Genomic DNA, 13,867 nt, shown 5'->3' on the forward strand with positions numbered 1-13,867 from the left:
GGAAATTTAACTTTCCCAATGCCAAAACTTCACTCCAAGCAGTACCATATCCTTAAGGGTAATGTGACAATTTCGGTGGCTTGTGCTGCAGGGGGAAGCAGCAAAATGACATTCCTTCCTCCTTGGTCCATGAGCAGCCCCAGAGTGGGACAGCTTCCTGCTTCATGTGTCACAGTACACATGCTGCATGTTTTCAGAACAGCTGTCTTTAGTTGCCTTTTGCCCTCAGGACACAGCAGAGCCTCAGATAGCCCAGTACGTCGGGAGTGTGACCAGAGAGAGTCCTGGAGCAGAAGTGGCCATTGCTGCTGAGGAACTTCCAGTGGCTGTGGACCAGCAGCAAGTGCTTGCCAGGTCAGTAACTGTGCCTCTGATCCGGCAGAGCGCCTTCTGTGCATTGCATGTGAGGTGCATGCATTAGTTTAAGATTGGCCTACCAACAGCCCCAAGAAAGGAAAGACTTCAGAGTTAGGCAGCATTTGATCTGGTATTGCATGTGAGGTGCATGGACAGAAACAACCAGACTATTGCACTGTATTATTATTATTAAGTTCGGACAGTGTGCTTAATGTGTACAAAACAGAAGATGATGTGTCTCCTGCTCCACAAGGAAGTTTCAGTCTTGTTCAAACATGAAGACCCAGCAGATCTGACATTAGATGTTGCGAAAATACAGAAATTATAACAGTGAAATACTGGGGAACAGGCCATTTGAAGAGATTGCAAATGGGACAGCAAGTGTTTTGCTTCTGGGTTACCAGATCAAATGCTGCCTAACTCTGAAGTCTTTCCTTTCTTGGGGCTGTTGGTAGGCCTGGCTTAAACTAATGCATTTCTATCTACTTGCTGTTTGGAACTGAACAGACCATGGAGACAACTCCTTTTTCAATCCCAGAGGGGGTTCCTCCAGGGCATTGGAGCCCCGGTGGTGGGGTGAGGTGTGGAGGAATCTTGCCTTGTTGCTGCCCATAGTGTAGCTCGACAAATGAGACTTTCCTCTTTAGGGCTGTCAGTCTGCTGTGATAAAACTCACCTTGAAAAATATGTTGGTTATTGTTACTGTAAAATATTTGCCCCAAAACAGTGAAAATGGAAATCAGCTGTTCTTGCAAGAACCACATCTGAACGAGAACTGGCAAATCGGTCCCTTCTGGCTTGGATCTGCTGTGGAATAAGGTTCAGAACCTTGAACCCAAAGTTGACCCTTGGAGTATGAAGAGCTTCAGATTCAAGGTTCAACTTTTGGCCCATCTTGAGTCCAAACTAGTGTGAAGATGGCACAGTTGTTACTCTACCCTGGAGAGGGCCTGACTGGACAGTCCCTTTAAGCAGAATGACTTTGAAACAATGTGGGACTTGCTGTCAGTTCCCCACTAGTGGAGTTTCACTATATCCTGATTCACTCTTCGTGGGTTCCACTGTTTTTTGGGTCAATTGTGTGCCCTTATTTTAAACTCTCAAGTGTTGAATGCTGCTTCATTCTGAAAATGGCCTTGTGCTGTAACTGCTTCTCCAGAAGGTTTCCCAAGGGCTTCTCTGCTGCACATTTCTCTGTTGGGCATCTCTTAGGCTCAAACAGGCTATTAAAATATACAAGGCAGTGCACTTTGTAAATTATAAGCTATTCGGCTGTTAGGCTGCGTCAAGGCTGAATCCCCATTCTGCCACTCCGAGTGCAGGAAGTGGGGGCCCGCAAGGACTTTACAAATTAATACTTGCCACTCCAGGCTTGTATTAAATTCCCAAGGTTACAGCTTCTCTCTGACCTTGACTTGGTAAACGCTGCCACCACCCAAATGCAAAAAAACCCCTTTGAACCCAGGAAGGAGCACGTGGGAAATCCTCCCTGTGGGGTACCCTCAAGCCCTCCGGGGAAGAGCTGAGAAAGAAAACAAAGGAAATTAGCTGTTGCTACCAGGTAATCAAACAACATGTACAAACCTCTTAGGGACACACACAATCCAATCTTGTTCTTAAAAAGGTAAGTTTTATTAAAAACAAAAAGAAAGAAAATACATCTGCAACTTAGGCTTTTGCTAGATTTTAAAAGAGCAATTCAAAAAATTAAGCACCCAAAATAGCTTTCTTGGGGGTTCAGCTTAAAGGTTACAACAAAAGCAAACAAAAGCATCTGGGGTTAGCACAGAGGAGATCCACAAGCCAGAATAAAGAATAAACCTGATCGCATTCATCAAAATGTTCCCTATCCAAATGATTCCTTCTAGATATGGAAGCTAATTTTTCATACCTGGTTCAAAACTTACACAGCATTCCTGCTTATAGCATTGCCACTCTGCCCCTGCTTCTCTGGAGAACAACAGATGAAGGGAAAGTTTCTTTCGCATTTTAAAAAGTTCTAGCCTTCCCATTGGCTCTTTTGGTTGGGTGCCCACTCCTTTTCTTTTACCTGTGGGCTTGTTAACCCTTTACAGCTAAAGCAAGCAGAGAACAGCTACCAAGAGGGATTTTACAGCTAACTGGGTGGCTGGGTGTCTATCAAAGGGAGCTACGCCCCCCCTTCATTTATCACAGGCTGAGACAGCTCCAAAGAAATTATTCTGATTGATTGTGTCAAATCTCAACACTCCCTTGCAGAACTTAGTTTGCTTAACACACAAGAAAAGGAAACGCACTCCTACAATTACATTGTTAAACATCAAAGTTCTTTGCATATCAGGCAAGGCAGGGTTCCTTGGAGATGGGATTTTCAAAGCCTCCTTGAAAAGACTTTACAGCTCAGGATGTCTGCAGACTATCTGCTACTGTTTAGCAAAGCAGGATTCAATTGTGCATTAAACAAAAGCTGCTGAGGGCTAAATTGTTTCATATCAAACTCAAGCTATTGAGACAGGAGGTCCAGTGGAGCAGAAAGAGCCAGTTTCCTCTTGAGGAAACCTGAGTTCTTTAGGAATGGGTTTGCATGCTCTGATGGAAGAAAAGACAGTTAAGAGGATAGTATCATTGCAGGTCATGTCTACTCTGGCAGTCTCTCCTTATTGGCCCCCATTGGCCAGCCTCTGATATAGCAGCAGCAGTGCAACCCCCTGTGTAGAAAAAGTGCATGGTCAGAAGGTCCAGCTTACGCCAGGTTCAACCAGGATAAGCTCCACCAGTGTGAATAGTGACTCAGAGTAGTTTTACCCTCTCTACACCAATGCAATTACACGAGGGGCTGGCAACCAATGTCTGAAATCCTCAGCATAGGCAAGGGATTGTAGTAAAAATATTAACATTCCCAAGGGGGCGATCACCTTAAATGACCTGTTGGAGGGTTGTTAGGGGAACAGGTTTTTTTCCTCCTGTGCACAAAATATTCAGTAATTCAGTGCAGGTACATATTCCCTCATGATGCATGGACATCAATTTGTTGTGTGATTCACAGAAGGGCATTTGTCTTATCGTCATGGCAGACATTTCCCTGCCTTTCAGGGGCTTCGCTGTTGACCTGAGGTCAGCAAGAGACCAAGCCTTTGATGTGGCAGCCCCTGCGTATGGAAATTGCTCCCTTTACTACATCTGCCTAAGCCCACCCACTGAAAATAAATTACAAATGATTTTGGGATGCTCTATATCCTAATGGCAGCCCCTGCTATATCAATATGGGGCTAAACAGCAGGTTTCAAAACAAAGAATAAGGATTAGGATGTTAATTTAAAAAAAATCTTTTACTTCATAAATACAGGGCCATAAATGTCAAGATTTCTAGATATACCTAATGGTGAATACATTCAGGATGTATGTAAAGATACATACACTGAGCTCATGCTTTGGTGAACATCACAACACAAAGTAAATCTTAAAACAGAAGCAGCAAAGAATCCTGTGGCACCTTATAGACTAACAGTGCCACAGGATTCTTTGACTAACCAGACTAACCAGAACCAGACTAACACGGCTACCTCTCTGATACTTAAAACAGAGGCTCCCCATCGTCACTCACCTCTTAAATCAACAAATCTGAATACTCACTTCAACAGAAATCACTCTCTGTTTATTGTATCTTTTAAAATGTCTCTAGGCAGTTGCCATGGAAGTGTATTATTTGCATATGTGCAGATGTTCCTTTATGCTACAGATCTAAGAAATGTGTCCAACTCTTCCAGGCTGCACATGCTGGAACAACAGGTGGTTGGAGGAGAACAGGCCAAAAACAAGGACCTGAAGGAAAAGCACAAACATCGGAAAAAATATGCAGATGAACGGAAGAAGCAGCTGGTGGCAGCGCTGCAGAAAATTGATGAGGACAGCAGTGACTGGGTCCTGCTCAATGTCTATGACTCTATCCAAGAGGAGGTGCGAGCCAAGAGCAAGCTGCTGGAGAAGATGCAGAAGAAGGTAACCCCTAAGAAGCAATTAACTCTTCGTATAGAGCTAGGATCTGGGGAGCATCCATGAGATTACTCTTGGAGGTGCCCCTTACTCTTATCCCTCTTTCCCTCATCCGCCTTTCCTCCTTCACCTTCATCCTTTTATTATAGTGATGAGACATTCCAGTCAGCATGACTCTGGCATCTCTGTGGCTCTCAGACTGATCCTAGTTAACTGACAAGACATGTTAGACACGGATTTTGATTATTTTAGCCCCTTGATAATCTTAAATATTAAATTATCCTCGCTCACATCAAAGCCTCATGATTTCTAAAAATAAGAATAAGATCTTTTGCTTGGGGGGAGCCCAAAATTGTCACTATGTTATTCCACCTCAACATAACACAAAGTAGAAGCTGTAAATCAAGTGGCCTACTTTTGATAGCTATTTATGACATGCTTTGAGCCAGCCTGGATAGAACAACAGACAGGAGACCCAAATTCTCTACTTGGCTCTGCTGTTGACTCATGTGGGCAAATTGTTTCCCCATCTATAATGGAGAAGAAAGATTTTCACTCACCTTTGTAAAGATCTTTGAGAGGTGCAGGGGAAAGTGCTATCCAGGCGTTGTTGTTATGATTTGTACTGTTACTCACACATATCTATAACCTAGGCAGAGTGGGCAGAACTTGGGATCATTGAGAATAGTCATGGTGAGCTGTTGCCCATCTCCAGCTTTGTCTTGCTTTGACCTGCAAACTAATAAATTGGCTGTGTGCATGCACGCCATGTGTGTGTGAGAGAGAGATTATTCTCTCTAGTGGCACAGCTTCTTACATTGTCACAGCTGAAGTGGGGGGGCACATAGAATCATAGAATATCAGGGTTGGAAGGGACCTCAGGAGGTATCTAGTCCAACCCCCTGCTCAAAGCAGGACCAATCCCCAACTAAATCATCCCAGCCAGGGCTTTGTCAAGCCTGATTTTAAAAACCTCTAAGGAAGGAGATTCCACCACCTCCCTAGGTAACCCATTCCAGTGCTTCACCACTCTCCTAGTGAAAAGTTTTTCCTAATATCCAACCTAAACCTCCCCCACTGCAACTTGAGACCATTGCTCCTTGTTCTGTCATCTGGTACCACTGAGAACAGTATAGATCCATACTTTTTGGAACCCCATTTTAGGTAGTTGAAAGCAGCTATCAAATCCCCCCTCGTTCTTCTCTTCTGCAGACTAAACAATCCCAGTTCCTCAGCCTCTCCTCATAAGTCATGTGCTCCAGCCCCCTAATCATTTTTGTTGCCCTCCGCTGGACTCTTTACAATTTTTCCACATCCTTCTTGTAGTGTGGGGCCCAAAACTGGACACAGTACTCCAGATGAGGCCTCACCAATGTCGAATAGAGGGGAATGATCACATCCCTCAATCTGCTGGCAATGCCCCTACTTATACAGCCCAAAATGCCATTAGCCTTCTTGGCAACAAGGGCACACTGTTGACTCATATCCAGCTTCTTGTCCACTGTAACCCCTAGGTCCTTTTCTGCAGAACTTGCTGCCCAGCCATTCGGTCCCTAGTCTGTAGCAGTGCATGGGATTCTTCCGTCCTAAATGCAGGACTCTGCACTTGTCCTTGTTGAACCTCATCATATTTCTTTTGGCCCAATCCTCTAATTTGTCTAGGTCCCTCTGTATCCTATCCCTAACCTCCAGCATATCTGCCACTCCTCTCAGTTTAGTGTCATCTGCAAACTTGCTGAGAGTGCAGTCCACGCCATCCTTCAGATCATTAATGAAGACATTGAACAAAACCGGCCCCAGGACCGACCCTTTGGGCACTCCACTTGATACCAGCTGTCAACTAGATATGGAACCATTGATCACTGTTGAGCCTGACGATCTAGCCAGCTTTCTATCCACCTTATAGTCCATTCATCCAGCCCATACTTCTTTAACTTGCTGGCAAGAATACTGTGGCAGGCCGTATCAAAAGCTTTGCTAAAGTCAAGGAATAACACATCCACTGCTTTCCCCTCATTCACAGAGCCAGTTATCTCATCATAGAAGGCAATTAGGTTAGTCAGGCATGACTTGCCCTTGGTGAATCCATGCTGACTGTTCCTGATCTCTTTCCTCTCCTCTAAGAAGGGTGACCAGACAGCAAGTATGAAAAATCAGGATGGGGGTGGGGGGTAATAGGCGCCTATAGAAGAAAATACCCCAAATATCAGGACTGTCCCTATAAAATATATGGTCACCCTACCTCTAAGAGCTTCAGAATTGATTCCTTGAGGACCTGCTCCATGATTTTTCCAGGGACTGAGGTGAGGCTGACTGGCCTGTAGTTCCCCGGATCCTCCTTCTTCCCTTTTTTAAAGATGGGCACTACAGTAGCCTTTTTCCAGTCATCAGGGACCTCCCCCGATTGCCATGAGTTTTCAAAGATAATGGCCAATGGCTCTGCAATCACATCCGCCAATTTCTTTAGCACCCTTGGATGCAGCACATCTGGCCCCATGGACTTGTGCTCATCCAGCTTTTCTAAATAGGCCTGAACCACTTCTTTCTCCTCAGAGGGCTGGTCACCTCCTCCCCATGCTGTGCTGCCAAGTGCAGCAGTCTGGGAGCTGACTTTGTTCGTGAAGACAGAGGCAAAAAAAGCCTTGAGTACATGAGCTTTTTCCTGTCACTAGGTTGCCTCCCTCATTCAGTAAGGGGCCCACACTTTCCTTGACTTTCTTCTTGTTGCTAACATACCTGAAGAAACCCTTCTTGTTCCTCTTAACAGCTCTTGCTAACTGCAACTCCAAGTGTGATTTGGCCTTCCTGATTTCACTCCTGCATGCCTGAGCAATATTTTTATACTCCTCCTTGATCATTTGTCCAATCTTCCACTTCTTGTAAGCTTCTTTTTTGTGTTTAAGATCAGCAAGGATTTCACTGTTAAGCCAAGCTGGTCACCTGCCATATTTACTATTCTTTCTACACATCGGGATGGTTTGTTCCTGCAATCTCAATAAGGATTCTTTAAAATACAGCCAGCTCTCCTGGACTCCTTTCCCCGTCATGTTATTCTCCCAGGGGATCCTGCTCATCAGCTCCCTGAGGGAGTCCAAGTCTGCTTTTCTGAAGTCCAGGGTCCATATTGTGCTGCTCTCCTTTTTTCCTTGTGTCAGGATCCTGAACTCGACCATCTCATGGTCACTGCCTCCCAGGTTCCCATCCACTTTTGCTTCCCCTACTAATTCTTCCCGGTTTGTGAGCAGCAGGTCTAGAAGAGCTCTGCCCCTAGTTGGTTCCTCCAGCAACTTGCACCAGGAAATTGTCCCCTACACTTTCCAAAAACTTCCTGGATTGTCTGTGCACCGCTGTATTGCTCTCCCAGCAGTTATCAGGGTGATTGAAGTCTCCCACGAGAACCAGTGCCTGTGATCTAGTAACTTCAATTAGTTGCTGGAAGAAAGCCTCGTCCACCTCATCCCCCTGATCTGATGGTCTATAGCAGACTCCCACCACAACATCACCCTTGTTGCTCACACTTCTAAACTTAATCCAGAGACTCTCAGGTTTTTCTGCAGTTTCATGCTGGAGCTCTGAGCAGTCATACTGCTCTCTTACATACAACGCAACTCCCCCACCTTTTCTGCCCTGCCTATCCTTCCTGAACAGTTTATATCCATCCATGATAGTACTCCAATCATGTGAGTTATCCCACCAAGTCTCTGTTATTCCAATCACAATCATGCTTTTGATGCTGAAGGAATTAGGTATCTGTCTTCATTTGACTGTGGTTCATTATAGCTATGAATCAGAAGACATATAAGCAGTACGAATTGCACCCAAAAATACTTGTAAATGCAAAATTATGCCCATCAAAGTGAGGCCATTCAGAAAATCAGACCCTCTGACAACATGCAGCTTTAAAGATATAGTGCTTACCTACCAAAGGGCCTCCAAAACCACGTGTGCATACAGGGCCGCTGACAGCAATTCCAGGCCCCAGGGCAGAACAGCAATGGGCACGCATGCACAAGCAGTGCCCATGCGGACACGGTCCGCCTGACATTTGGGCGGTGCTGCGCCTGCGCTGGCTGGTGCTGCCGGCTGCGCTGCTGGGCATGCTCTTCCAGCATGGCCAGGGTTTCCACCTGCCTGCCTGGTAGGGTTGCCCACTGTCTAATCGCGCAAACTGAAAGACCCTTGCCTCGCCCCCTGCTCCTTCCCTGAGACAACGGCCCTGTCATGCCCCTTCTCCAAAGCCCCACCCCCTGCTTACTCTATCCCCTCCTCTGTCGCTCACTCTCCCTCATCCTCACACACTTCCACCAGACTGGGGTTCAAGAGGGGGTGTGGGATGCAGGCTCTGGGAGGGAATTTGGGTGCAGGGTGCAGACTATAGGCTGAGGCAAGGGGTTGGGGTGCAGGAGGAGATCAGGGGGTGAGCACTTACCTCGGGCGGCTCCCGAAAGTGACCAGCACAACCCTCTGGCAGCGGCTTCTAGGCAGGGGGCCCAAGGTCCATCTAGTCCAGTAACCTGTCTACAATAGGGGCCAGCACCAGATACTTCAGGGGAAGGGGCAGTAAACCCTGGTGTAGGCAGATGTGGGAGAATCTGCCCCTACAGGAATTCATCCTAATCCCTAATAGTTCGTCAGAGATTTGTTTGAAACTTGAAGCCTGAGGTTTTACATCTCTTCCCATTTTTTATTATATACTAGTGTAATTCTGAATATTCTTGACGTCCATATAAGTTCCAGCCCCTCACAGCAAAAATCAAAGTTATTTATTCCCACAACTTCATGTGGCAGTGAGTTCCACATTCTAATTGTACATTGTGTGAAGAAGCGTTTCCTTTTACCAGTTTTGAATTTGGCACCTTTCAGTTTCATTGAATGTCCTCTTGTTATTGGGTTATGAGACAGAGAGAATAGAAGTTCCCAATCCACTTTCTCTGAGCCATTCATATACCGTATACTTAGATCATGCCCTCTCGTTATTAGTCTCCTCTCTAAAGCAAACAGTGCAAATCTTTTCAAACTCTCCTCACGTCTTTCTTCCCTCTTCATATCTTCCTCCTAATCATTCTTGTTGTGCCAGTCATCTAGAGTTCTCTCTGTTCTCATCACAATTAACCCTTTCCTTTTGGTGACCTAGCTGCGAGCTGCTGAGACCGAAATCAAAGACTTGCAGTCAGAGTTTGAGTTGGAGAAGATTGATTATCTTGCCACCATCCGCCGACAGGAGCGGGACGGCTTGCTCGTTCAGCAGCTTCTGGATCAGGTGCAGCCCCTCATACGGCGTGACTGTAACTATAGCAACCTAGATAAGATCAGATGCGAGTCCATCTGGGATGAGGACAGCGGCTGCTGGAAACTCCCAGAGCTTGTCATTCAAAAAACCAGTCTTCCCGCAGGTAAGAAAGGCATCTGCATTGTACTCCCCATCCACGCAGCTTATCTCGGCTCACTGGCATGGCCATGTGTATCGCGTTTGGATGGTATTTGCTTATAAAACCTTGGTTTGGCTCACAGGTACAGAATTAGCTGTAATCTTTCTGTGGGAGCCTGGATGATGATCTAGCTAGATGAGGACAAAGCATCTCTTATTGGGACTACCTGACTATTTATTTTGAACAGGATGTCATTGATTTGTGTGATAGTAGGGAATCTTGTGTTAAACCACACAACAGTATAACCCATATCTGATTAAATATCATAAGCATCTCTGGGCCTTTAGTGGAGTCTTGTTTGGTAACTGGTGCTTAACATAAAATTGTTGCCCTTCTCCCCATTCTTTTCCTTCAAGGACCTTGAAGCAGTTTATGAGATTAATGAATTAGGCTTCACAAACCCTCATCAGGTAGGTATTATTAGACTGGTTTTAAAAGGGGGTAAACTGAGGCACAGAAGGACATGACTTCCCAATGTGCCATAGTGAGTCTGTAGTAGAGTGAGGGAACCCAGGATGCCTGACCCCCAGTCCTGTGCTTTTTATTTCATTCCCTTCTCTGTATTAGCTGCCTTAGCCCAATAGATGAACCATTTTCCCTACAAGGTTGAAATATTCACTGCACAGACCTGCAGGCCCCACATGTAGTTGCACTGTGGTATGTAACCTTTCATTTAAATCAGCTTCTGTACCCAATGGCTGGAGGATAGCTACTGTGATGCCAATTTTTTAAAAAGGCTCCAGAGGTGATCCTGGAAATTACAGGCCAGTAAATCTAATTTCAGTGTACCCTCATCTTCCATTGTGTGTACCCTCATCTTCCATTGAAGCCTATGGGAAGTGAGAGTGCTCACGGGATCAGAATCTAAAGCTGTTCAAGAAGTTTTGCTGTGTATTCTGGGAACCAGGGCCCTGATTCAGCAAAATAGGTAAGCACATGATTTCAATGGGACTCAAGCCTGTGTTAGAAGTTATGCATGAGTATATGTGCTCTTCTGAATCGGGGCCTATGTGCATATGAAGTCTAGGGCCCAAATTGATATGTAATGCCTAAGGGCAAGAGGCCTGGTCCTTGTCTGGTGAAGTTGCTTCTTCTTAAAAGAACCCAATCCCACATTGTTTTCTTGCAGATGAGAGAGGGCAGGATCACCTGAGAGCTGCAAAACTCAACCTGGTGGATCTGGCTGGAAGCGAGAGGCAGTCCAAAACCGGAGCCACAGGGGAGCGTCTCAAAGAAGCCACCAAAATTAACCTCTCTCTCTCAGCTCTGGGCAATGTCATCTCAGCCCTGGTAGATGGCAGGTGCAAACACATCCCCTATCGAGACTCAAAGCTGACCCGGTTGCTGCAGGACTCCCTTGGAGGAAACACCAAGACCCTCATGGTGGCCTGCCTGTCTCCTGCTGATAACAACTACGACGAGAGCCTCAGCACTTTGCGCTACGCCAACCGGGCAAAGAACATCAAGAACAAGCCCCGTATCAATGAGGATCCCAAAGATGCTCTGCTGAGGAGTATCAGGAGGAGATCAGGAAGCTGAAGGCCATTTTGGCTGAACAGATGAACACAAATAACTTGTCAGGTATGATGCCCTTGAACTGCTCCAGAGTTGCTTTATCATTGGCCAGAAAATTACACCTTAAATATACAGAGTGCACATTGGCATTTCTCCCCAACCTCCCTTCTGCCTATTGGGGAAGGCTCTCTTCAGCCCAACACCAGCAGCTTTGGCCTTTGAGTTGGGTGGGAGGGATAGGGGTAAGGATGGGAGCAGTCTGTTTTCAGATGGGGGGAGACTTTAGGGAGGGGAGCAGCCTCTAGGACCCATCCTCCATACTGCTGGATAGGAGCAGCCTTTCATGTAGGGGCTAAGACTCTATGGCCTTTCTTCCTTCCCCTGCCCCAGCCAGAACCAACCTTCAAGAGAGCAGGCAATGTCCATGCCCGCTTTGCCTCCCTACTGTTGATCCTCCCCTCCTGGGCCTGAGGTTATGTTAGGTGGCCACATTAAGTGGTACTCCTGCCTTTTCTCTCTGAGGATAAGTAAGGGAAGGGAGCTGCATAGGGGCTATGAAGCTTGAGAAGCACAAGTTCACAAGATCACTGCTCCATTTAACCAGACATCTTGCTTGCATCCCGTAGCTTTAGGCTTGGGTGAAGAGGCAGCATTCTCCAGCCGTTAGAGCAGAGGACTAGACATCAAGACTCTTAGGTTCTGTTCTCAGCTCTGATGCTAATTCTCTGTCTAGGGCAAGTTGCATAATATTTGTGTGCCTCAATATCCCCATCTGTAAAATGGGGGTGTAGTGAGGCGGCCTGGCTCCCGACCGCCCCAGAGAGAGAGGAACCAGAACAGCCACCTCAGTGGGCGGAGCCGCCTCAGTGGGCGGAGCCACCGCCGCCTGTTCCCGCCCCCCGGAAGTCAAGGGGCGGGACAGGAAGTATAAAAGCCCGGCCTCAACCCTCAGTTAGAGCCCAGCGGCCGGAGAGGACGGACGCTCCTGTTCAGGCTCCTGACTGGCCGAGCCTGCCCAGAGCCAGGTACCCGGACGCGGACGGACCAAGCCTCCCTCGAGCAAGGTACCCGGACGCGGACGGACCAAGCCTCCCTCGAGCCAGGTACCCCGAGGTGGACTGGCCGAGCCTGCCCCGAGCCCGGTACCCCGAGGAGCTGCCCGAGCGTTCCCGTGACCCGAGTCCAGAGGAGCAGCCCGACTTAGACCGCTTTCAGCACACCGAGGAGCCCATGATATGGGACCCCGCTGCCGAACCCAGCGACGAGCAGGTACCCGAGGAGGGGAGATGGAATGCAGCCGGGGTAGCCGAACCCTGTCCGCTGAGGGCACTGACGTGCCCATGTCAGTGTGTGTTGCGCCAGGATCCCCACTGACTGCAGCGGATCCACGCCGCTGTTAGGGCCCCGGCTGGGACACAGTGGAGTGGGTGGGCCTGTGTCCCCCCTGCCACCCCACTCACGGGTGGCAGCCTCCCCCTCCTACCAGCGTTCAGGCAGAGAAGCCTGCACTTACCTGGGCTTCCTGAACTGCTGTCACAGCTCAGTTCCTGCTACAAGGACCTGAGCCTTGAGCTATTGTTTGTTGCCCCGCCCTGACTGAGGGCCTGGGCCTCCTGAGACTGATGCCGCTGCTTAGCTCCTGCTACAAGGACCTGAGCCTTGAACTATAGTTTATTGCCCCACCCTGGGGCTTACTGACTATTGTGGCTTAGTTCCTGCTACAAGGACCTGAGCCTTGAACTATAGTTTATTGCCCCACCCTGGGGCTTACTGACTATTGTGGCTTAGTTCCTGCTACAAGGACCTGAGCCTTGAACTATAGTTTATTGCCCCACCCTGGGGCTTACTGACTATTGTTGCTTAGTTCCTGCTACAAGGTCCTGAGCCTTGGACTATTGTGTGTTGCCCCACCCTGACCTAGGGCTGGGCTTACTGACTCTTGTGGCTCAGCTCCTGAGACAAGGACCTGAGCCCCTGGGACTATTGTTTGTTGCCCCACCCTGACCTAGGGCTGGGGATTACTGAACTATTATTATTGCTCAGTCCCTGACGCAAGGACCTGAGCCCTGAACTGTTATTGCTCAACTCCTGACGCAAGGACCTGAGCCCTGAACTGTTATTGCTCAGCTCTTGACGCAAGGACCTGAGCCCTGAACTGTTATTGCTCCGCTCCTGATGCAAGGACCTGAGCCCTGAGCTATTATTGTTGCTCAGCTCCTGCTGTAAGGAGCTGAGCCTAGAACGGCTGTGTTTGGTGCCCCGCCTGATTAAGGGCCGGGCTTAGCTTGTTAACTTTGTGTTACTACTCAGCTTGCAGGGGACCTGAGCTCCTGGATTCTGGGTGCTGCCCCGCCTGAGCTAGGGCTTGGGGCTTACGGCCTCGGTAACTGCTCAGCTCCGGCTGCCAGGACCGGAGCCTAGACCTAGTGTCTGCTGTCCCGCCCTGACTGAGGGCTGGGACTCATTGTAGGAACTGTGTGCCTTCTGTTCCGCCCCTGCTTGAGGGGCAGAACCCCAAAACCCTTCAGAACCCGGAGACTGATAGGGGCCGAGTAGTGAGGCGGCCTGGCTCCCGACGGCCCCTGAGAGGGCAC

General features: G+C 48.0%; 3 protein-coding genes across 3 annotated transcripts in view; all 3 read left to right on the forward strand.

Moving 5' to 3' along the window:
• Positions 1–283, forward strand: part of LOC120387674 (kinesin-like protein KIF17) — a 32,703-nt gene extending 32,420 nt beyond the window's left edge. Inside the window, exon 9 of the mRNA XM_039508640.1 lies at positions 230–283. The gene's annotated coding sequence lies outside the window, so the exon portion shown is untranslated. The remainder of the gene's footprint in view (positions 1–229) is intronic.
• On the forward strand, positions 188–10,296 carry LOC120388019 (kinesin-like protein KIF17). The gene is made up of 4 exons (XM_039509555.1): positions 188–354; positions 4,104–4,335; positions 9,464–9,722; positions 10,115–10,296. The coding sequence occupies exons 1-4, from the start codon at positions 188–190 to the stop codon at positions 10,120–10,122; spliced, it is 666 nt and encodes a 221-aa protein (XP_039365489.1). The 3' UTR covers positions 10,123–10,296.
• Positions 10,222–13,867, forward strand: part of LOC120388020 (kinesin-like protein KIF17) — a 45,618-nt gene continuing 41,972 nt past the window's right edge. Inside the window, 3 exon segments of the mRNA XM_039509556.1 lie at positions 10,222–10,242; positions 10,860–11,265; positions 11,268–11,339. Of these exon segments, the coding sequence (XP_039365490.1) occupies positions 10,222–10,242; positions 10,860–11,265; positions 11,268–11,339 (499 nt within the window).

The sequence above is a fragment of the Mauremys reevesii genome, linkage group 21 (assembly GCF_016161935.1).
Source record: "Mauremys reevesii isolate NIE-2019 linkage group 21, ASM1616193v1, whole genome shotgun sequence".
Lineage (NCBI taxonomy): Eukaryota > Metazoa > Chordata > Testudines > Geoemydidae > Mauremys > Mauremys reevesii.